At 53.0% G+C, this 23,783-nt stretch overlaps 7 protein-coding genes across 7 annotated transcripts; 2 read left to right on the top strand and 5 right to left on the bottom strand.

Annotated features, from left to right (window-relative positions):
* CGCS363_v000143 (uncharacterized protein) lies at window positions 1-906 on the bottom strand (the record flags this gene model as incomplete). The annotated part of the gene is made up of 1 exon (XM_036631992.1): window positions 1-906. The coding sequence occupies one exon, from the start codon at window positions 904-906 to the stop codon at window positions 1-3; it is 906 nt and encodes a 301-aa protein (XP_036501170.1).
* Window positions 907-1,153: 247 nt separating this feature from the next.
* CGCS363_v000142 (uncharacterized protein) lies at window positions 1,154-2,773 on the bottom strand (the record flags this gene model as incomplete). The annotated part of the gene is made up of 5 exons (XM_036631991.1): window positions 1,154-1,276; window positions 1,330-1,357; window positions 1,418-1,604; window positions 2,155-2,498; window positions 2,568-2,773. The coding sequence occupies 5 exons, from the start codon at window positions 2,771-2,773 to the stop codon at window positions 1,154-1,156; spliced, it is 888 nt and encodes a 295-aa protein (XP_036501171.1).
* Window positions 2,774-3,448: 675 nt separating this feature from the next.
* Window positions 3,449-5,400, bottom strand: rco-3-2 (putative glucose transporter rco-3; the record flags this gene model as incomplete). The annotated part of the gene is made up of 6 exons (XM_036631990.1): window positions 3,449-3,711; window positions 3,768-4,179; window positions 4,245-4,624; window positions 4,679-4,800; window positions 4,851-5,226; window positions 5,280-5,400. 6 exons carry the CDS (start codon window positions 5,398-5,400, stop codon window positions 3,449-3,451), a joined length of 1,674 nt encoding a protein of 557 aa, XP_036501172.1.
* A 2,783-nt stretch (window positions 5,401-8,183) lies between these two features.
* Window positions 8,184-9,735, top strand: CGCS363_v000140 (uncharacterized protein; the record flags this gene model as incomplete). Its single annotated transcript, XM_036631989.1, has 4 exons — window positions 8,184-8,510; window positions 8,569-9,268; window positions 9,330-9,436; window positions 9,496-9,735. The coding sequence occupies 4 exons, from the start codon at window positions 8,184-8,186 to the stop codon at window positions 9,733-9,735; spliced, it is 1,374 nt and encodes a 457-aa protein (XP_036501173.1).
* A 1,365-nt stretch (window positions 9,736-11,100) lies between these two features.
* CGCS363_v000139 (scyllo-inositol 2-dehydrogenase) lies at window positions 11,101-12,238 on the top strand (the record flags this gene model as incomplete). The annotated part of the gene is made up of 2 exons (XM_036631988.1): window positions 11,101-11,427; window positions 11,495-12,238. 2 exons carry the CDS (start codon window positions 11,101-11,103, stop codon window positions 12,236-12,238), a joined length of 1,071 nt encoding a protein of 356 aa, XP_036502112.1.
* Window positions 12,239-12,427: 189 nt separating this feature from the next.
* CGCS363_v000138 (uncharacterized protein) lies at window positions 12,428-14,604 on the bottom strand (the record flags this gene model as incomplete). The annotated part of the gene is made up of 6 exons (XM_036631987.1): window positions 12,428-12,495; window positions 12,606-13,445; window positions 13,553-14,173; window positions 14,230-14,317; window positions 14,401-14,530; window positions 14,582-14,604. 6 exons carry the CDS (start codon window positions 14,602-14,604, stop codon window positions 12,428-12,430), a joined length of 1,770 nt encoding a protein of 589 aa, XP_036502111.1.
* A 5,586-nt stretch (window positions 14,605-20,190) lies between these two features.
* Window positions 20,191-23,584, bottom strand: CGCS363_v000137 (MutS protein-like protein 4; the record flags this gene model as incomplete). Its single annotated transcript, XM_036631986.1, has 9 exons — window positions 20,191-20,723; window positions 20,776-20,924; window positions 20,973-21,247; window positions 21,298-21,698; window positions 21,754-21,841; window positions 21,897-22,166; window positions 22,216-22,253; window positions 22,301-22,622; window positions 22,670-23,584. 9 exons carry the CDS (start codon window positions 23,582-23,584, stop codon window positions 20,191-20,193), a joined length of 2,991 nt encoding a protein of 996 aa, XP_036502104.1.
* Between the last annotated feature and the right edge of the window lie 199 nt (window positions 23,585-23,783).

Here is a 23,783-nt window from a genome sequence, read left to right as displayed (position 1 = left end):
CTATGCCTCCATGATTCCGCGAGCCCCGTCGACAATCTCCTCAATTATGTCCTCGACTTTTGCTTCAATATCAACTCTCAATACTGTTTCTTCGCCTAAATAGCCACGTGAAGCTTTGGGGCAGGGAATTGAGGCAACAGAACCAAAACTTGTCATCACCTGTGGATCAAAGGGCTTCAACACAGGGAGCTCCTCCTCGTCCTCGTCCTCGTCCTCGTATAGAGGAACAAAGAGAATTCCAATACCATATTCTTCCACGGTTTTTCTGATTGAATCCTTGTGCCATTTCTCCAGCTGGGGATGTGTGACGACCATCAAGGCAAGATTCGACTTCTGCCCATTCTCATCCCCAAGCGAAGCGGACAAGATAGGTTTATTGACATATTTTGTTATCGGAGGGCCCGAGGACATAAAACTTTTCGCAATGCTGGAAGTTGAGGCGGCATCCGAAGTGGTCGATGCAATGGAACTGAAGGAGCCTCGCCGACTCGTCGATGTCGAGGATGTCCCACCAAAGCCAGAGAAGCCCTCATTGGCAGGCCGGGACTCTTCGGGGAACAAAAGACCCGTTCTGGTCATCTTGGAAAGCCACATGCGCTCATATCGCGCCTCATTCGGTCGGACAGCTTCGTCATCGCCATCAGCTCCCGAGAGGCCCCTCGACATGCCCACGGTGGCGGCTTTGGCTGACGTCTCATGCAAGCTGTCGCCTTGGAAGAGCGGACAGGACAGTGCCGTAGCGACTGATTTCGCGATCTGGACTTTGCCTGCCACCGATGTCGAAGCTGTGATGAGAATGATATACTTCGATGGTTTGGTGTTGTCTTGGAGCTCTGTCTCTGGCTTATCAGGGAGACGATGGAGCATCGCCTGCGGCGTTGGTGGCCGGATCGGATAGTCAGACATCCTGCACGCGCCGAAATCTGGTCGCAGTTCCTGTAGTATTATATTATGGAAGAAGATCGTTTGGTTGACCTGACGCTCACCGTTTGACGGCCTCTACCCCGCTTTGTGTGGCTTCAGGCTACCAGATCCTTCGCGGATATTCGGCCGAATCACATGACACCAAAATCATTCCATAGCTTCTCTCAGGAAGATTTTCACATGATTGTCTTTACAGCAGTTTCATTCAATTACAACTCCCACTATTCACCTAAGTCTTTTGATATGTGTAGCGCGGCCCTAACGAACTCATCACCCTTAATTCCCGTGGTTTGACGTAGAACGGTTCTGTCGCGTCGAAGTACTCGTTGTAGTAGTCTTTTGTCATTTGGTGCTTTTCGGCTCAATCAATATCTGGAAATTTGAAGGAATATCAAGTTATCTCACCTTCATAATCCAGTCTACGGGCTCGGACCTTGTGGTATTTCAGCATCAACTCAGACAAACACCTCTAAAACCACCACGAGTGACTCACCATTTCTCAATCCACGTAATCGTCCCAGGCGAATCATGCACTTGATACATCTCAAAGTGCATCAACTCAGGCTCCCTCTTCATCCTCTCTATCGTCGGCTCGGCGGCTTCTAGGAACCTCGCCACGTCCCTCGGCCGGACGTGAACCGTTACATGGAAAACCGTCGACATCGTAACTTGAATACGGGCTGCGATCCGATGAAGTGGATTGTTTTGTCAGACGAAAGTCGTCGTCAAAGCTACGGAGCTATGATCCCGGGGACCGCAAGCTTTATGGGGCACGCAACAACAGTCGCCCCGCACGTCCGAGGTCAAGCCCAACGGTAGCTCAGAGGGTGAAACGTCTGATGTCCGACCAGCTCCGATAGATGTCTCGCCGGAAATCCGAACGTGCACTGGCGTGAACTTGGGTGATGTCATCTCACTGTTGTCTACGGAGTTAAGGCAGGCTTGTTGTTTAACCTTTGATTGGCTATGGGGAAGTATGTGATCAAGATGCTCCGACGGTTGATCAATGCGCTGACCTTGATGGAGCAACCTCTGAATGCGAGACGCGATGCTTCTCGGCAACCCCCTCGCTCCATGTCCTTCGGCCCTCTCGCTTCGAGACGAGCCATGCAAAGAATAGTATGATTGTAGCGACCAGAAGAACACCACACGCAAGTGCTAGTGTGACAACGCAAGGCCCATAGTACGTTTTCAAATCCCAGAACGTCGCCGTTCTGCTCCGAGACGTACCTACCCACACAAGAATCCGTGCCGGCGTGCCTTTTCGTATCTTTTCGCAAAATCCAAACACGCAGCCCACAGCGGCGATGGTGAAGATGAAAGACAAGACGGAGAAAGTTAAGATGGCGATATAGATGATTCGATTGCCTTTAATCAACCATGCTATCGCCAGGATAATCGCCACACCAGTCGTCGCTATTGCAACAGCTGGAAGGACAAATCCCAACGTCAAGTCTCGCGCGCTGCCGGCCGTGTTAAAGGAAGGGAAATCCTCATTCAGACCGCGCATGACCACGGCGGGGTTGTAGCCTGATGTGCCGTTGCCTTTGACACAGCCTTCCGGGTGCGTTCCCCTATGCGCGAATTAGTCACTCAGCCTATTTGTAGTCGGAAGCAGATCAACTCGTCTCATGGGTACTTACCATACTTCACTTGTATGTTGACACCAGCCCCAGAGCCCGAATTGCACTCTGATCTCTCCGCCAGTCGCTCCTCTACGATCGTTGTGAGCATCCACAGTGAGGAGAGGCAAGCTAGTGTTTGGAATGGACGCGCAGGTGACAATGAGGAGGGCGAATGCCACAACCAACGTTAAGGCACCGACCGCAGTCAACAATCGAGCACCCATGATGATCAATCGAAGCAAAAAGGTTGGAGAGGTCCTTCGGTGTGTGTGTACGCAAAATCTTCTTTTGATTGTGATAGAAGAGAGTTCTGGTTAAGCCTGAACGACGAGAATCCCATGATAGCTTTATACAGACAAGATGGATCAACGGAGTAAGCCTTTTTGACAACTCGGAATCCTTCTGCCACATGAGCAGGGCGAGATCGTTATTGCGATGGCGTGATGGTGTGTCACTCTCTCTTTGCAAGCGGGCGTGGTCTATGGCTTGTGTCTAAGAAACTGACGTCAAGTTGAAGCTGGGCGCGAATCCGTCGCCCAATCATTTGTGGATAATAGGATTCAGGATGAATGATCGTCGGCTGTCAGCACTTCATGTTGACAGTGCTAGTTCAAATACACTAGAGGCTACGCCACATTTCGACTTTTGCCCCTCAACCTCTCAGGCTGGAATTCTTTCTTTCAGCTCCTCAGCCACAAGCGGGATCGCTCGAGTGGTCTCGGGCGCCGCCCGCCAAGGCCAACACACATCATCGTTGGATAGATGCAGACGTACTTCGGAAATAATCAATCGCCCTTTTTGATTGGTTTTCAGACTGGTCAAAAAAGTATTCTCAAGATTTTGGAATTCTATGAATTTGCCACATGTAGCATAATAAGAAGGGGGTATCTTTATCTCTCCTAAGCCGACATGGCAGGTCGCGTCTGCTCATCAACAACCTCCCTGAAGATCTGGTTTTTCTTCGCCACATCAGCCGTACCGCTACGGTCGCCAAAGACCTCGTCCATCTGCTCCAGGGTTCGGCCAGCAGTCTCGGGAACCAACCACCAGACCCAGACGAAGGACAGCAAGCAGAAGACGGCGAAGAAGATGTAGGCTCCGAAGCCGGTGTTCTGGACGAGAGGAGGCGTAATGAGACCGATGATAAAGTTGTTGATCCAGTCTGAATTATTGTTAGTCTCTGAATAACGAGAGAACATTGTGTCGCGGATAACTTACTGGAGCAAGTGGAAAGGGCAACACCCTTGGCACGGAGAGAGGACGGGAAGACCTCGGAAGGCATGGCCCAGGGGACAGGTCCCCAGGAAGCGCCGAAGCTGAGCATGTAGATCATCAGGAAGGTGACACTGACCCATCCCTGGGTCGTGTAGCTCGGCCAGTCGTGGGAGTAGACACCAACAAGCGCGGCGATAATCGTGTGGGACACAAACATGAGGGCACTGCCGATAAGGAGGATGGAGCGACGTCCGAAGCGGTCCATGGTCCACAGACTGGGAATGACACCAACCAGCTGAACACAGTTGAGAACACCAGACATGATGAGCTGCATGTTGCTGTCGAGTCCCATGGTCGCGAAGAGGGTGGGGGAGTAGTAGATCAACGCGTTGATACCGACGAATTGTTGGAAGAACTATTGTCCAATGTGGTTAGTGTCTATGATTCCACTTTTTCCTTTTGGGCCAGTAGCAAACTTACCATCAACAAAACTCCGACTTGGGTGCGCTTCCAGCAGCCAGCCTTAAAGCAATCGGTCCACGAGGCAACCTCCAGCTTCAAGCTGCTTCCAAGGTCGTTGTTTCCAACAAGAGTCGGGTGGCGCTCGGCGGACACCGAGGTCTGGAAGCGAGCCTCGGCGATGATCTCCATCCACTCGCGGCGGACGCGGGGGTCGGTGTCGGGCAGCGTGCGGAGCTTGGACAGGTTATGGAGGGCCTCCTGTTCGCGGCCCTTGGACGCCAGCCATCGGGGAGAGTATGGGAGAAAGACGGCGCCGAAACCAAGGAGGAGACCGGGGAGGATCTGGATAAGGAAGGGGAGTTGCCACGACCAGTGGTTCGGGATGCTCTTGGTTCCGTCTGTGATGCATCAGTTAGGATTGCTCATAAAGCCGAGTTTCTTGGGCTACTTACAGGTAATCCAGAATGAGATGACAATGCCGACGACAATTGAGAGCTGCTCAAAGACCAAGAGGGAACCACGAATCTCGGGAGGCGAGATTTCAGAAATGTACAGAGGGACGACCATCGACAACCTAGATCAGTCAGTTTACGAAGATCGATTGACAAAGCCTGTAAAACTCACATGCCGATGCCCAATCCTCCGATGAAACGACCACCAACCAGCATGTCGTAGTTGAGCGCAGAAGTCTGAATAGCGGAACCAATTGTGAAGACGACAACAGCAACCATGATAGAGCGCTTGCGAGAGATCCAGTCGGCGATCCAGCCCTGGTTAAGCGCGCCGATGAAGGCACCAAGGGTAATCATGGCCGTCATCAGACCCTTCTTGAAGCCAGAGCCGGCGGCGTGATCGGAGACTTCGGGGAATCGCTCGAGGAACTGGTCCATGACCAACGTGACGCTAATGACACCTTGATCGTAACCGAAGAGTAGACCTCCAATTGCCGAGAAGGCTGCGCAGAGGGCTACATAGTGGGAGGAGAAGATTCCGCGAAATCCTACGTCGAAAGTGAGCGCGAGTTGGAGAGTCTAGCAGGTGGTGTTTGCGTACCTGAGGGTCCATAGGGATCGAGAGCATCATCGGAGAGAACTGTCTCTTGTTGCTCGGTCGAGGCGCCGAACTTGGTCGACGACTTTTCCAAGTCGGAGGCTGATGCCGGTCGATGAGCCATGATGAACCGCGTGTGTACCGTATGAGTCTGAGTACAGATTTGTTAGTTCATGACATTCTGAGATGGTATTGATGTGAAACGGAAGCCTGACTAAGCTGGGCAACGCTTAGGAGGCAGGCCGGATTGGGATGAACTCACTTTGGGTAGTGTTGATATGCAACCCTGCGAGCTGGGACCAAGTAATGGGGAGAATGAAAAAGCTCAATCCAGTCTGTGAACCGGAATCAAGTACGGGGGGTATCAAAATATGTTGGTGAGAAGGGAGCTTGGGTCGCACTCGACTGAAGTCTCAAGAACGCAACACGACTTGCAAAACATGGCACGACGACGTCTTTATAGACTTTTCCGCTGGACCTCGCGTTCTCCCCTTCGGTTTCCCCAAATTCCTTGGCCAGGGCCAGCCCAGCTGGTCCCGAAGACGCCCGTTCCCAATTGCACGGCATCGAAAAAAACAAGACAAGGGCAATGGGCGCCCCACTGCGCTTGGAAAGCCGTAGATACTCGACGGGACCTACGTATGGAATAGCCGCAGCGAGCCAATGGCCACGCGCTAGTTGTCACACACACACACGTACACACACTTGTCTCTCCCAAAAACAGGCACGCACTCCTCACACATACACGAGCCGCTAAATCGTGGGGGAATTAAAAGAGGGTTTCTGGGGAATTGGAGAAATGGGGAATCCGTGTCAGCGTTCGCTCCGCTTCCAATACGCGGGCTGTCAGTGGCTGCAGGGGGGCGTGGTCACAGGGACGCTGGACCTATGGATTCCTCTTATTTTCGGCCATCAGTCCGGGTACCGCGAATTACGACCGGGGTTATGCCCGCCGCAGTTTTGGAGAAAACTTGGCCAAGGCTGGATATTGAGACACAAGTTGTCGTTGCCGGTGGGTTCGCATCACAGCAGTCTGCTGCCTCTGCAGACAACACGTTGATGGCCGATGACAGCGCCTGACGGACGATCCCTGCTCCGCCCCTGTCCTCGGCAGTGGTCCGTTAATCGAGCGCCCGGAGGTGGGACTATGGAAGGACTTCGAAGATGGAACCGCCGTTCTGTTATGTTCTGTCTCCTGACTGATAACAGACCGTCTTTCCATACACCGCCAGGGGGTGGTTGTTGGAAGATTCTCGCAAGTGAGTTTGGCCGTGGGGGATGGAAGCTTTGGTGGGGAAGAACAGTGTCTTCGAGGAGAGGCTCGAAAAGCTCCGGAATCTCGCCGTGGAACACTCCACAGCAGATGGAGAAACCCGGTCTGGGGCGGTGGTCATTGGTCGCTATGGGTTCCTGTTAACGCGAGTCAGGGGCGGGCCGCCTCTCTACGGCTGTAACGTGCATTAACAGCTTCGTCATAGGCTAGGGGGGTTGCCGTCTACCTAGCCAGCTATTCGTGTGTGCTTGCATTGCCGGGGCGGGATGATTTGGTAATTTGGGCCGGTGTAAAGCTCGCTGCGAAATGGGAGCCGGCCTAGGAGCTTTCTTCCTCTTCCACGCGGGGGAGCAAGTCGCCCCGATGCAGCCATTTCCCGTTATCACCAACCAGGAAATGCTTTTATCCCCTCGACCTTCCCTTGGCCACCACAATCGTCTCATTTTCACGAAAGAACAGCCGATTGAAGGTCGCAGACGACGGGGTGAAAGGGTCCAAAATCATGTCGACGACATGTCTGGTACGTGTTTATTCCCACGCGGACTTTTCTTTTAATCTTCATCGTTACCCCAGATTGTCCACACCCGCACGTTTATTTCTACCCCGGATTTCGTCTAAGCAGCCACAAGATCTGAAGTCTGGAGTACATATGTCGTCTGGACTACATGTGGCGTCTGGAGTTTCTTCACTTTTGGGGAGCAAAGTTCAATTGCTGACATGACTTTGTGGTTTCGGGGTTTCTGCTCTGTTTTTGCGTCTGAGCTGGGGAGAAAAATGCCTGAATAGAGAATCCCCCAAAAACAAGTCGGGAATTTGGACCTCATTCAGCATCGAAGACCCGAAACCCACTCAGGCGCAACAACAGCCGCAGAGCCCCAAGGACCGCATTGCCAAAACCAGACCTGCAAAAAGCAACACCTCAAATGCGCGTGGAGCACCGATGACGCCGCCGCTCCCGCTGGTCCGCCGTCCTCTCGGGCCGACACCACCAACACCACCACCACAGCAGCAGCAATCTCATGTATTCGATGCAGAGCGACTGGCAAGGACTGCGTCCCGGCCCCCGCTATTCGGTTCAAGCACTCTACCGAGTAAGGCGGAGCTCCCTCTTGTCTTTTCCTGCGCCGTGACCGACATGCGAAGTTTCCTGTTGCAGCCGGCCCTTGCCAATGGACAAGGACCACGAGAATGACACGCCCCCCGGGGGCCCGGTTCCGCGATGGACCCGGTTTCTGTCGTTATCGTCGGCCTCTCGTCACGCGGACCAAGGAGCCAGCAGCGGCAGCCAGCTAAAGTGCGTTATTTTTCAATTGCGGAACAAACCGCTGATCACTTTTGTGTTATCGTCAGGACGCCGAGTGCATCGGAGACTTGGGTGCGCTACCCGCGGCGTTGTAAGTGGTTGCCCGCAACATTTTCGTGCTTTTCGTCTATCGTGCTTCTTGGCGTGTATGCTTGAGAATGGAGACCCCCGATAAGCCTCATCCTCATCTTGTTTTCGTTTTCGATCATCGACGTTTAGTGTGTGTGACTTGTAAAGATTGACAAACGTTGTGTGCCTGGCAGTGCATTTCGTCGATGAGACGCAGGAACTCGAGGCCCTCTATTGGTCCGAGGATGGAAGCCCGCCCTTCATGAGGCAGGTCGATGCGCCGGCTCAGGAGCAGGCAGTCGTGCAAGCAACCTCGGAGAGGTCGAGGAATTCGTCAGTTCAGCAAACTCTCCATGAGCATCTTCCCCCCGCCGCCATCAGTCCGTTCAATCAGCCTGCTTCAACTCCAGCCACGAGTTGGAAGGAGGTGCAAACACCTACGCCGTTGCCTACGGTCTACAGCTCAATACCGCCCGGCTCAACACTTGGACTGGCCAACTATGAACATCATGGGGACGTTGTTTTTCCCTTTACGCAGCCCCATGAGGTGAGGTTGATGAAGTATTACCTCGAATACATGTGCACCTGGGTCAGTCTTCATCCATGTATGATCCATCACCACGTATCTTGGTCTAAGAAACAAACAGTTCGACCTCTGTGACGCCCGCCGCCACTTCGCCATCGTCGTCCCTCAGAGAGCAATAACCTGCCCGACCCTCCTCAACGCAATCTTCGCCCTCTCATCCCGCCACCTCAGCCTGCACGATCAATACGACCCCTACGCCTCGGACCGCTACCACCAGGAATGCCTCAAGCACCTCACCACGATCTCCAACGACTCCTCGGCCCTGACAAATGACGACCTCCTCGCCGCCACCATCCTCCTCCGCACCCTCGAGGAGCTCGACGTGCCCCTCATCGGGACCGACCACGAGGGCCACCTGCTCGGCATCCAGCTCTTCATGAACACGCAGAACGGCGGGCTGCCGCGCCAGAGCCAGTTGCGCCAGGCCTGCTTCTGGGTCGGCCTGCGCCAGGAGATCACCATGGCCTTCGCCACGCAGCGGCCCATCATGGTGAAACTCGACCACCTCTTCATCGACCGCTCGTTCTCGCCGGCCGACGACGACTGCTGGGCGAACCGCATCGTGGTGCACTGCGCCGAGGTGGTGCAGTTCTGCTTCGGCGAGGTGGACAACCGCAAGCGCGAGTACCAGCGGCTGGTGGAGTACGACCGCAACTGGTTGAGGGCGCGGCCGTTGTCGTGGTTGCCGATTGCATATAGCGAGCCGGATCCGGCGGCGGATCAGGCGTTTCCGCGGATCTTCTATATCAACCATGCTGTTGGTAAGTTGGCCACGTGTTCCAGTGTTACTGCAAATACTGACTACTGACTAACTTTTGATAGTCATCGGCAACGTTCATGGCACTCTTGCCCGGGCACTCCTCATGTGTCACGATGAAAGCATTCCACGCATAGGACCAGCCCGCAGACTGGCGAGGCAAAAGCTGGATGTAAGTCGTCAACCCTCGCAACTGACTTTTGCAAGTGACTCGCTAACTAATCGACACAGAACGACATTAGAACGCAAATACGAGAACTTTGCGGCACCGCTCTCTCCAACAAGGACACAATTCCAGCCATGTTCACGGCCTGCATGGGCGTGACCGCGTGCGGCGACCGGTTCACCGACCACGTGGAGCAAAGGGCTCTTCTCGACATCTTGGTCAAGACGGATGTGCACCACATGTGGCCGACGGCGTCGGCGCAGTCGCACCTGAAGCGGGCGTGGGGTTGGGAGGACGAGTCGTGAGACTCTAGCTGTTTTCGAAAATGTTGAAGACACTTTGTACTGAATTGTAGAATATCCACTTTGATGAGTGGGTTGTCAATAGTCCCGGGACCTACGAACAAAGTGAAAATGAAAACGCATTAAGAACTAAAAGTCTGCTAGGTTCCATTTCCGTTGCATCTTAGCAGGTGACTGAGTCTCTGACTGGCCAATTCCATCAGAGTTCGGCAAACTTGCCAGATAGTCCCCCTTGACGAATGATCACGCAGACAATGTCATACACAGCATATTTCCCGACAACCAACCCGAGTGCGAAAAAGGACTTCTGTTCGGCCAAGGTAACCTCAACTTCTCCAAACCACAATTACCCCAGAAACTTATTAGCTCCCCGCGGCCCCCCGGACCCCAGATTGTGAGGGGAAGAGAAGGGGGAACGGGCTGGGGGTTGGGGGTGGGCGTGGATGAGTTCCATGAATGCGGAGAAACCAAGATCACAGATATTGGCATCTTGACACCATGCACGCTGAACCCCATAAAGTTTCATCGCATTTGGGCCGAATCTCTGATTAGTCTTCGGCCCAGCCGTTGGGGTAGAGGGTGCCAAACGATGGCGTCGGCAACCACCAAACCCCGCGACCCCATTTCGGACTAAATTTCCCTTTCGTCTAAATCCAGCATCGGGGCAATTTTCCCCGATCAGGACAGCATCCAATCCGCATCTTCGCTTTACACATCCCCGGACCCCCCACCTGCTCTATCCAGAAAACACGGCAACTATCCCCTACAAAAATCAGGGTCCGTCGTCTTACACCAAGTTTCGCCTCAATGCCAATGGCCATTTTAAGCCTCTCTCCAACTCCACGTCTTCAACATCCCCAACCTGCCAGCGCGTCGCTTCTGTTGAAACCGCGTCTTGCCAAGTGGGCTTTTTTCATGGTCTTCAACATGGCGCTTCTACTTTCCATAGGCCAATTCCTGGGTTTCCCTATCCACGAGGATGGCTTAATTGGACAGGCGGTCGGGCTCACCTGCTGGCGTCAGTGGCGTCTGCCCCACGGGTAAGACATCATGTCGGGATCCGAATCCCGACATGGATGCGATGAAGAAAAATAGAAAAAAATATGTCGTGGCGCGTGAAAAAGAATCGGTGAGGCCTGCGTGAAAGGCGACGGTATATAATCCGCCCAGTCGCCTTCCTCTGCATCCTTCCGAGATGTCTTAGCAGCTCCTCTCGTTCATCCCCATTCCAGTGATACCCCCGCGGCTGTCCACCACCTCCGGCCTCACCTCGACGACCGCCTCCATTCCACGACGCCCTCACCTCCCATCACCCCAGCTGCCGTCCCTCGCTCGGCCAGTCAATCCAGATCCAGAAGCACACAGACAATGTCAACACAAAAGCTCCACGTAGGCGTCGCAGGCCTCGGCCGCATGGGCAAGCGCCACGCCCTCAACTTCCACCAGAACGTCCCCCGGGCATCCCTCGTCGCCGTCTCCTCCCCCGACGCCGCCGAGCGCCAATGGGCCTCCGAGACCCTCGCCCCGCACGGCGTCGCCGTCTACGAGTCCTACGACGACATGCTCGCTCACGCCGGTCTCCAGGCCGTCTGCGTCGCCTCCGCCACCGCCGTCCACGCCGAGCAGGCCATCAAGGCCATCGACGCCGGCAAGCACGTCCTCTGCGAGAAGCCCCTCGGCACGACTGTTGAGGTGGTGAGTTGACACCGTCCATCCTTCCCCCAAACAATCGCCGAGACACCAAGACTAACACCACGCAAAGTCCCAAACAGTAGTCGATGCATCCGTCCGCCGCCCCGAGCTCAAGGTAATGTGCGGCTTCTCCCGCCGCTTCGACGCCTCCTACCGCGACGCCCACGCAAAGATGTCCGCCGGCCTCATCGGCCGCCCCGCCGTCCTGCGCTCCCAGACCTGCGACGTCCTCGACCCCACGGGTTTCTTCGTCGCCTACGCCCAGTTCTCCGGCGGCATCTTCGTCGACTGCTCCATCCACGACATCGACCTCGCCCTGTGGTTCTTCGACGAGGACAAGAGCAAGGTCAAGTCCGTCCACGCCGTCGGCATCACCGCCGTCGAGCCCGACCTGCGCAAGCACAACGACCGCGACAACGCCGTCGGCACCGTCGAGTTCTACGACGGCCGCATTGCCTACCTGTATGCCTCGCGCATGATGGCCGCCGGCCAGGAGGATTCGACTGAGATTATTGGCACCAAGGGCAAGCTGACGGTGAACCTACTGCCCGCCGAGAACCACGTCAAGATCTACCAGCCCGGCGGCATCAGGCAAGAGCTGCCCCAGACCTACTGGGACCGCTTCAGGGCGGCGTTCACCACAGAGGCGATTGAGTTCACAGAGAGCGTGTTGGAGGACAAGCCCGTGCCGGTGAAGCTGACGTCTGCTGTTGCGGCGGTCAAGATTGGCGCTGCGTTACAAGAGTCCATGATCACCGGGCAGAAGATCTGGTTCGACGAGAGTGGAAACCGGACAGAGAAGGCTCAGTTGTAGTCTATTCATATCAAAGCCTTAGACGACGGCCATGTGCAATAAAACCCTGGAAATGGGTGCCTTGTCCTTGCCGCCAACACTTGATCATGCCAAATCCTTCAGTCGTGCGTAACCATAGACATGCGTGGTCTAAAACTTCTCAAAACATCGAATCGGGCTTGGTAGCCTCTTCCACACATTGTACATCTCTCAAGACTGAACGCAGTCAATGTTGGGTGCATCCGCGTCATACATCTTCTTGGAGGTCTTCGCGCGCTCTGCGATTGTATTAGCAATCTGGACACAGAACACAGGCAAAGGGAACAGAAGTCTAGTGTGGTGAAGGGGTCTACGCACCACCAGAAAACAACTTGTTTCACAGACTTACTTGTAGTCTTGACATTGAGCCTTCCTCTTTCCACCTCTCGGGCCGTTTTGTGATCCAACTTGGGGCCGGTCTCAGCCGAGGCTGGGGCGGAAGTGGGAGTAAAGACCGAAGCCGGAGCAAAGGCTGAAGCAGGAGCGGAAGCCGGAGAAGGGGCTGGAGACGGTGCCCGGACGGGCTCTTTGCGGGGAGCTGGACGCTGGAGGGGCTCCTTGTGGGAGGAGGGCATGGTTCGGGACCCAGTAGCGGGGTTGGTATCGGCGGTTTGCTTCAACACCGGTTGCTCGTTGTGGACTTCGTCGGGCACAAGAGAATCCTGCTGGATGGAAGTGCTACCAAAGGCATAGCTACCACTGCGTCTGGCAGGCAATTCCAGGGTATCATCTTGTTGGATGGATGAGCTGCTAAGGTGATACCCTCCACTTCGTCGATCAGTTGGCAGAGATGTGGCTGGCTTTGAATGAACATCGCTGGTACCAACACCTCGGGTGTGGCCTGCCAGGGACGCCTCGAAGCTGCCAGGCACATGGAATCTCGTCTTAGTCTTGTGGGCTGTTTGGTCAGGAGGTGTCATCTTGCTCTGAATAGAAGGTCGCGAGGGGATGACACGACCCTTCTCCCGGATCTCGCCTTCCTCAGATCCCTCTTCGCAGGATTCGAATGCCTCCGAACCATCATCGGACGGCGAAGCCTTGCCACTGGGTGTGGGGAAAGGCGTGGGAGCCCAAGATGACTTCACTACGGGGGTCGGCTTGGTGGCAGTTCCTCGCTTGATGGAGAGGGCAGGGAACTTGGGAGGGAATGCTCGCTGGTCTTTGAAGGCGAAGTTGAAAGCGCTGGCATCTTTCAATGATGAAACGAGTTAGTTGTGGTCTTCTTGAAGCTTTTGCTTCGTCTCTGAGTGTGATAGGCTCGAATTTGGGGGAAAAGAAAAACAGGTCTGTACATACCCATGCCGCGGCTAAATCGTGGGCCAGCAAAGGGAGTAGATCCAGCATCAGCGGTCCGCATCGAGTCGGGGCCAATAGCTTCGGCCGCACTAGGAGGACTCTCCAACTTGATTTTCTTGGACGTATCCGGAGTCTGCGGGCCCTCGCTTGCGCTCTCCTGGGCAGGTTTCTTCGATACCGGGGTGTCGAAGGTTGGGAAGTCGATAGCGGAGTCGTTGACCCTATGCTGCTTCTCGGCGTCGGCTAACTTCTTCTCGGACTCCTCAGTCACTCGCGTGATCTCGCTAACGGCAGTCGACAGGGTGTCGAAGCAGAACTTGGGGTCGTCTTGAAGAAGATTGCAGAAGTCTTGCTGCTGGAGGAGCATGCACAGGTGAGGTCCAATGGCCTTCTGGAACTCCTGCTTCAGGTCGTCGTGGGCGTCACTGGCCTCGTCGACGATGATGTCGGCCACCGCCATGAAGTCTTCCAACATATCGACGCGCTTATCGAGGATGTCGCTCAGGTCACGGCCGACACGAGAAGCGAGTTCAGCCGTGAGGTCGGACACGCCAAGAGACGCGGCAACGTCGTGGATCGTGAGGAGATCGAAAATCTCGGGCTTGTGGGGCAGCGCATCATCTGAAAGTTGTCAGTTGGAGTTGGCAGAAGAATTGGCGCAGGATCTGTGAGTTTACCTCCGACGTACAACCACTTGAGAACGGTTTCCAGTGCAGGAGCTTTGAAGAGGTGGTCCTTCAACGCGAATTTCTTGACGCGGTCGTCCTGGTAGAACACGTGGTTAGCAAAGCTTCTGTCGAATGCAATAGGCAAAAACAAATGGGAAGTGAAGAGGAAGTTTGAGTTACCATTGCGGCCTTCTGATCGACGAGAAAGTCTACCATCTCGCTCCTTCCTCGGATGACCTTGTCGTGCAGCTCCCACTTTTCTTCGCCCATCATGAGCCAGATGTCGGCATCCTTTTTGGTCTCCCAGAGGCTACGAGACTGTCAGCAGGTGCGAAGAAAAAACTCCCGATTGATTTCTTACGAGGCGATGTCGGGATCAGCCATGGCGAAAGACTGGGGAGTTGATCCCAAGTTGGTGTGGTTGTCGTATTTTGGCATGTGCTGGTGTGCCTTGGAGGGATGGGGAGAAGGAGAAGATATTTCCAAGCTGAAAACTCGGTACGAGGCAGAAAATACAAAAGAGGTTGTGGGGTGTAGAAGGCAGAAGAGTTAGCGTGAGATGTCGTCGGGAGGAGGCAGGCGAGGAACCCAAAGGAAGGTAGGTGCTTGCCTCGAGTGAGGAAGGAGCAGAACAAGCTGTGCCTTCTGTCTCGCACAAAGAAGGGTTGAGGTCAAAGCTTTTACGTTCACAGATTCACCCAATAGACAGGCATCTTTGTGATTTGATTGTTCTGGATGGTGGTAAGGTGAGGTGAGCAGTCCACGCTTCACCCAGGTGAGCTGGCCTGAGGCTGATGCCCCCCCTCCAACCACCCGCCCCTAGCTATTTCTTTGAGGTTGCGGTAGGATCTGTCAACCAGTTACAACTAAGAGATGGGCTGAATGGTCTAGTTGGTAAAGCATCTCTAACAACTTAAAACCAATACCACCCGATGAGTTTCTGGTTACTCTGTTGAGGGTAGGGGCGCTCAGTTCGAATCTTGCAAAAAACAATAAGCAAGGAGGGCCTAATGGATGACCGTCGCGTTATCTTTTGACTTTTTGGCAATCTGAATATGTCGATTTTTTATTTTCTTTTTCACGTTTTCACGTTGAAGTTTCGCAAGGCCTCTCATAATAACTTCCCCAGACTGCCATCCTGACCTGCATGATTAACTGTTGCCGCTCACGCTGGCAAAACCTGCCGCCGCAGGAACAATTGACATCCGTCAGCAGGACGTAGAATAAGACCCACGTTCTGTTGTCCTGCCCCAATCTTCTTATTAATCTCGCCGTGAACTGGTTCGATGAGATCAAAAGTCTATAAAATCGCCACGATAACAAAGCAAAGTTCTTTTAAGTAATCTGCTATACACCTACACGGGCCTCCATTAATCGAGGAAAATGCATTCGCCTCCGTCGTTGCAGGAGCAACCCAGCGTTCCAGACAGAAGTCACTCTCATCTGGCCCATACACTTCCTTCCTCCGAGACTTCACGTACGATGATATGACCACTACTTCTCCCTTCCTGATGAGAAGTGAGCTGAGTCCATCCTCCCCGCCGCCAACCGGGAGTAGGTTTGTCTTGGTGGCTTGGCGAGTATTTGGAGGAATCGCAGGGTAGAGTCGAAGACCTACTATCATGTTAGATGATCACGACGAAGGCAACGAGTGCCTCGCAGGAAAACAGGTACTTGCACCCTTTTATGACTTGAGCAATGTACGGCATTTCTCGCAGATCTGCCTTGGATGCCAGCACTCTTTGGCCCGTCACTGTGCCGACTTTATTGCGTAGCTTCTCGATTACTCGTGGTGTGCGAGCGAGCAGTCGGCTATGGCTAAGAGTTAGCATCTGCTCTCATGACGATTACTCACGGACTAATAATGTCCAGATAAGCGCCGACGCTGTTGAGTCTCTGTCTGCCAGAAGGATGTTGATGACGTGGTCGCGGATGCTATCGTCGCTCATTCCATCTTGGACCACTGGTCGATGAGGCTATTGGCTGCCCGGCCTCCAACAATAGCCGGCTTCAAGGATCAAACTTCAGCAAGGAACATCTCCACGTAATGCTGGACTTCGATACAGGCAGGCCAAAATCGGGCTAGGTTGTACATTTTATGGGACGGAACGCAACGGAAGCGTCTCACGATGCCTTCTGAGGCGATGCAGAAGTTCGCCTGTAAAATTTCGGTTGCAGGTGTTTTCCGGGGTGTTGTCGCCGGATTTCAAGGTGTAAGTCAACCTGCGCCAAAGTTGAGCCGAGGAGTTGTCTATGAAGAATCGAATATGAGAGGTTGGGCGCCGACGACGTCGCCTTGCTCGGAAAGCGTAGGACGAGCCAGAAAGATTTCGACGTGCTCGGCTAGCTGCTCAAGGCCGTAAGTGGCCGACGAGGAGAAGAGGTGCTTCCTTAACATAGCTCGAAACTTTTACCAAGCAGGACCTTCTTAGACAAAAATGCCATTACCAAAAAGATAGCGAAAGACTTCTTCCCTGGAGCCGAAAGAATAATCTGGTATGTTGTCAGCCATGTTAGAACCGCATTTAATCACGTCGTATTCATTCACCAGAAAAGTTGGAAGATAGAATTGCTTTGATGTTCTGAAGGGCAAGGATATTCTGGCTGCGGAGCCCGAAAACAAAGAATTGTGAGATGACGCCCAGTAGAAACTATTCTGCGACTTCAAAAATAGTTTTGAGTGACTGCTTGCGTTCATCAGCTTGCGACAGTTGCCGCATGCGATCAATGCCCAGAAGCCAACGATTGCGTATCATAATTGGTAGTTTGCAATTATGTTTATACCCCGATAACGCATGAGGTTTCTGTGCTGTTTTTCTTAACCGGTAGAGGGCATAGGTCAAAGTGCCTGTATAGTGTTTCCAGAATTGTGCCCGCGCATAAGGTGAATTTTGCCGTGGTCTTTTCGCGGGGGGGCTGCGTCGTAACTACAAACTCAACGTTTATACCCCAAACGCTGTGTCTTTCTAGAAGTGGCAGAATTTACAATCAGCGAAGGTCGTTAGATGATGAAGCAGGCTGAAATGTGCCTCGCTGCGACATCATTCCACAGAGTGGTGACACGTGTTATGCTGACTGTAGCGGGTCAGTGTCTTTGCGGGGTAGATAACTCGCGGATCTTCGTCCCCGCACCAACTATCCGGCATCGTCCATGCTCTTTCCGACGCACACATCCTTCGTTCCTCAGAAAACTCATCAGCAAACGCTTCACAATGAATGGCATGACGGACTCTTCCAGCAACCAAACGCCTGGAGCCGACCCAATCACCGAGTCGTCTACCGACCGCCCAAATTCGCTCAGGCCGACTCACCGGCTGGAGCAACTGAAGGTTGGAGAGAGAGGCGTTCAGCTCTTGGTTTCAACTCATGATCATCTGTATGACGCCAAAAATGTCGAAGGCGGCAACAACTCGTTCCAGTGTGTTGGGGGTTGGAACGATACATCAATTCACGAGCTCGGGCAGATGCTTATCTCCCACCAAAACAACATGTCTCGCTCCAACGACACCGTGTCCAGAGTGTCCGCGTTCAAGGGCCCAGGCCACACAATGAAAAGCTCTACACAGGAACCATCCAGTCAGTCGTAGAAAGTGTCTGCAGTGGGCGGAGTACACTATGGAGGCTGGGTAGATGAATAGGATTGTTCAGATCAGATCAAGCTCTTGTAGTGTTTTTGGGAAGGAATTACTCCTCCTAGGCTGAACCAACATGAAAACATGCAAAATCTCCTCGCTTGCTCCTGCGGCTTGTGCACTGCTTCGGTATCAGCATGCGAAGGGTCTGGTCAATATACAAGTCCTTGACAGAGATCAGAGGAGCACTTCATCGGCGCCAATCTGGGATCACCGGTTGATTAGATAGTGATTCTTCTGTGAGTAGTTATTCCACAATCCAAGACAGCACGCGACAGATTCCTCTTGGAATCTTCCATGGGGACGTTACTGAAGCAGTGTGTCCAGGGCTAAGCCTTGGCACGGAAATTTCATTTGATGAGGAGCCTGGTGGTTCCTGATCTGCAATCCGGGCGGGGGCTGACTAATGCTGAGAACGGAGTAAATCCCGCACGGCGAAGTGGCATGATGTTGGTGTGGTCGTATACTATTCACTGCGAAAATCGAATACAGCGACGACGACCATGGCCGATCCGCTCGGCGTCGCCTCAGCTTTGATAGCCATAGTCACAGCAACCTTGCAGACTAGCAAGGCTCTCTACGATACTATCCAAAGCTTCAGAAGTCACCAGCGAGCTGTCCAACTACTCTTAGACGAACTCGTGGGTCTGAACGAAGTCCTACAGTCTTTAGAGAAGCTTGTCAAAAGCACGGACGACGCCACTTTCAGACCGCTCAGATTGCCTTTGCTCCAATGCCAACGAGCTTGTTCTGACTTTGACGCTTTAATGGTCCAATGCAGTAAGCGGTCGGGACAGCCGAGAACTAGCTTCAGGGACTGGCTGAAGGTAAGATACATGGAGAGCGACATCAATGGCTTTACTAGCATGCTCGCTGGGTATAAGTCGACCATTTCCATCGCCTTGGGCGATGCAAACCTGTCAGTATCCTGCCCCAAATCTCTAATTACGCATCCTTATAGTTGAGCACAGCCGGTCTGCAACAGTAACTCTCCGACTGCTCAGCGAATATAAGGATATGATTCACAGCACGACCCAAGACCTTGAGGATCACCTTGAGGAAATCAACGCAAAATTGGAGCGTCTTGTCCCGCAAGACAACAGGTCTCAGGTCGTTTCGTCAACTGTCGAACGCATTCGAAACGAGAGGGACAGTACCGAAATTTGCCTTCAAATTTGCGCCGTGGTCCAGGCTAGAATCGACGAAATGCGATTCCAGCCTGTTCCGGGCAGCTCGCCGTTCCAAGAGATGTCTTGCCAAGATTTAACGCAAGCGACTGCTATGACTATGTCTACCCTAAGGCAATGCAGGGATATCATATCTGATAATGTTGCCTACCTGCGCAGGCACCAGGAAGAAAATAAGAAGCGGTTGGAATATGGGGCGGTGACCTTATCTCTGCCGCTTGATGACGAGATTCAGAGCTTACGAGGAGAGCTGGACAGCACGAGGGAATGCCTTGCAATCTGTAATGGAGCATCTCAGAGGGCCACTGAAGGGGTGCACGTTCTAGAGGATATGAGCACCGGTCATGATGGTCAACAAGTCTTTGTGTCCACGTTAGGGGATCTTTTTAATGTGAAAGGGGCGACTACTGGTGATAGGGGTATTCAGTTTGTAGGCACAGTTTCAGAAGCTTCACTACAGGAATTCTTCAGGAGCCAAACAAGAAATAGTACATTATAGACTAGATACTAATGCTAAATATAACGCACGTTCACGTTACTAGCCTATGTTTAAAATACTTTTAAGAACTATACTACTTTATAATAATAGTGTTACGGTACCATAATTGGCTATATGACAGTAGGCTTGGAACGCTCAGTGTAGTTGACATTGGATAACGCGGCGCGGAGCTACGTAACGATTGTTGTTGCTCGTCACCTTGGCACTATCGCAAAGACAGATGTAATTTACAGGGTGGTAAAGTGTGGTTCACATGATGGACTAATGCCCGCGAATGGCCGATACGCCGAAAAGGTGTCACTGCAGAGCGTTGAAAATTAGGTCGGTTGGCGTGAAGGAATCAGAGACGACAGGTATCATCTATTTTGGGTGTCCCTGAAATTGACCTGGACCTTCGAATCGGCTGTTGTAATGCCGAAGGCTGAAGAACATAGGCTTTGATCCATCTCGTTAATACAAATATGTTGCTATCTTGGTTTACACGCCCAAGCAAACTGCAAATTTGATAAGGAGACAAGCTTTGAGCAAGTCCCCAGCAACTTTTGCTACATAATGTTGATCAAATCGAAACTCAGCACTGCAGCCTGGCTCCTCTTCTCTTACTTGCGCCGATGACTTTCCTCATCACAAGTCCACAAATCGAACACGAACGCTATGTCGTCGCTGCTGAGCTGCGTGTCGACAAAGACTCAATATCGATAGAGTCAAACACATCATCATCGTCATACGTGTCGTTTTCTCCATCCTCCATGACCTCCTCTTCGAGGTCCTCGTCCGGACTCCCTGCAACACGGAGGGCTTCGAAGCGCTCCACAAACTCCACCTGGAGGCGCTTGAGGTAGCTCGCGAGGGCAGCATCATCCATCTGGGAATTGCGCGCTTGTTTCAACTGCTCATGTAGACTGAGTACCAACTTGCGCTCTCTGACGAGTCGCCGTGCCTCCGAGGTTTGTTGTTTCTTCAATCTATCTTCGCGGATGGACTTAGAGACATGCTCCGCCACATCGAGAAATCGCTTAGGGAAATCCATTGCCTTTGCAAGTAGAATGCCATATGGTATCTCTTCTACCTTGCCGGACTCGACTTTGTAGGTCATAGTTAACCTGGGATCGCCCCTGGATGAATTCGAAAGATGACTTGCGAGATGGAGGTTGAGAACTCCGGGACGGTCGTTCAAAACTTCAGCTATGGGATGTCAATAAATATCCACGCATCTCAGCCGCCTGGGACTACTCACCGAGTTGCGCAAAATGCGTTGTGAACCAGACCTTCGCTCGACTTTGGATGAGTGCTTCTGCCATAGCAATCGCGATTGCGAGTCCATCACGAGCACTCGTGGCTCGACCAAGCTCGTCGATGATGACCATGCTTTTGTCATCTACATTGCTACATATCATTAGCAGTGGAATATTCCGAGCAAGAATCGCGCCGTACTTGAGTATAAAGGCCATTTCCCGCATCTCCTTCGAAAAGGATGACAAATTGGCCTCGATGTTGTCATCTGTAGACACTCTCGCGAAGATGCTGTGAACGATGGGGAGTGTAGCACGCTCGGCCGGCACAAAGCATCCAATCTGCGCCATGATCTGGAGCAGGGCAATGCTTTTGATGTAGGTGGTTTTGCCGCTCATATTACATCCGGTGATGATTTGGAATCGGTAGTTGTCATCCGCGTAGAAGTCGTTTGGGATGCATTCTTCCTTCAGTTCCTGTCACTCTCTGTCAGAAAACGTGGAAGAAGTAGCCGCGGGAAACATACCCTATCCAGGATCGGATGTCTTGCGGCCTTGATTGCCAAGGTGTCGGAAACCTCCGGTCGAACCCAGTCGTAGGTCGAGCTGACATGAGCAAACGAGGCCAGCATATCAAGCAGAGCGACTGATTCACAGATACGATAAAGAACCGCTATCTGAGTTCTGATGTTGTCGATGAGATCCTCAATCACCTTGTCGCATTGCATGGCGATCTCAGCCACAGAATCAGAAATCCGCTGATTTAGCTGCTTGAGGCGGATCGTCATGCATTCGAGATTGCCGCGCTTCACAACTCGGTTGACAAGAATGTCCGGGATTGGGCGATCTTCAAAATTCACTTCTCGCATGCGGAGAGAGTAGCCGCGCTTTGGATCGTACTGAAGTTTGGCATCCAGATCAAGTTCACCTAAAGGTTGTCAGAATGCGGAATTGTACACGCGCCGGAAAGGATGTCATCATACCGTTGACTTGGTCCACATGCTTGTGGACATCTTCTGTATTCTCCTTGTATGCCTGCCGAGCGACATCCAGAAGACCGTTGACACCAGCCTGCAGGTGGTTAGCGGGATGAAGCCAGCAAAGAAGCCGCTGCCGTTAGAGCTACCTTGACGGCAAAAGCTCTTTGGTTGCGCTGATCGAGAGCTTTCTTGGTATGGGTGACATCTTCGTGGATTGTCTCGTATATCAAAGTTCGCAGAGGGGCAATCATTTCAGGGCGAAAAAGGTCACGGATCTTCGTTAAGAGTGGCGAAACAGCAGGTCTCATTGCTTGATACAGATCGGGCAACCCATCGACAAAGGCTTTGACTTTGAGAACATTGTCCATGGAGGATTCTGTTGCTGCGATGGACGGCTGAGGCGGCACAAGGACGAGCTTCCCCCGGTCAGCACGCTCATCATCAGATCGTGCCTTCACAACATACCCGGGTCAACATTTTCTCGACGTCGGGGAAGCTCAACGCTGTAAAAGTTAACAAATGCCGATCGTCTTCGCTGGGATATGTCTACCTTTTCTGACTTCTACAAACATGTCGACAGATTTGTGCAGCTCCTCAACAGCTTCATATCTCGGGTCCAGGTATGCTTCCTTGAGTGTACTAGGTTGTAGCAAGTTGCTGCGCAGGACTCGCGAGCCCATTGGCGTTTTCGTCTGATTTAACAGCCCGACCAGGCTGTCCTTTGACTGTGGTTTCCGAAGGTTCTGGAGAATTTCGAGTGATAAGATGGTTGACACATCGATCATCATGGTGTCTTCGCACGATTGGAAGCGTACTCGCAAGGAGTTGGGGAAGACGCGAATCGCATAATGATCCTCGATAAAGCTAACAGCCTGTTTTTCAATCAGTGTCTGTTATGCATTAGGGATACAAGACATACCGCAGCGAACGAACAAGTCGCATAAAAGCTGCCCTCCAGAGCTACTTTGATTGACTCGGCATCCTCTCGAAAGGCACATGTGTTGACTCGGTGCATGCCTTCTAGCTCTGACCAGCACCTTCTGTCAACGGGAGCAATCTTGGTGCCGGGCATGTTCTCTTCGATATGGCTGTACAGTCTCGACTTTGGATTCGGCGGGCAAGCCGTGCTGACAATCAAGACGACATGGGGCTCCATAATTTGAAGCTCGTGGATCGTCCTGGTGAAGAACCGACTATCTGAGATTTGGCTGAGAATCACCTCGCCAGTGGCAACGTTGATCGATGCCATACCGACGGACGGAGTAACCCCTCGAGCTTCGCTCAGCGCGCACACAATCTTGTGATTTTCGCTGTCAGGGAGGGGAGTCCGAGAAGTCCGACTGCTGTAGGAAGTGCCTGGACGAGAGGTGTAAGACTGGCCCGACTTGGAAGCGTATGACTGATCAGAGGGTAGAATGGTCTGACGAGAACCAGTGGTGCCGCTGGTGTCATCATAGTAGTCGTAGCTTGGGGTGTAGACCAAACCCGCCCCGCGGTCTGTAGAGGATGATGCTCCAGGGGTAGCCGTGAAATAGGTAGAGTTGGTACTCTTGTTGTTGGGACCTCGAGCCTGGGACGAAAAGTATGGCGATGATTCTCGGGAGATGGGCGTTCGGGTCTGCGCGGTTCGGAACGATGCGACTGACCTCGCGCCGGCCAGACGTCGGTCCTCCATGGCGACGCGGTGTGGAGGAGGCAAGGTCAGATGTTCGTTGGTGGCCGAATTTGGATGGCATCTACTGATCTCCCAGTCCTCGATCAGCGTAGTAGAATTGATTCTGCCACAAATTCGAAGCTGGAAGATCTCCAGAAGAACCTGCAAAGGCATGGACATCGAGGCAATCACGACTCACGAAGGGGACCTGCCCGACTTACACGGCCAAGAGCCGGGGTTGTCCCGGTCGACTGTGCCTCCAATTAGGATGCGGGGGTGGAGCCACAGACTGCAGGCGCACAAGCCACGCCCAGCACAGACCACGTGAAACACAATTCCTCTCCAGCCACCCAACGACGAGCCGCCGATGACTACCAGT

The sequence above is a fragment of the Colletotrichum siamense genome (assembly GCF_013390195.1).
Source record: "Colletotrichum siamense strain Cg363 chromosome Unknown KSG_Cg363_contig01, whole genome shotgun sequence".
NCBI lineage: Eukaryota > Fungi > Ascomycota > Sordariomycetes > Glomerellales > Glomerellaceae > Colletotrichum > Colletotrichum siamense.
This window is presented reverse-complemented; position numbering and strand designations above follow the sequence as displayed.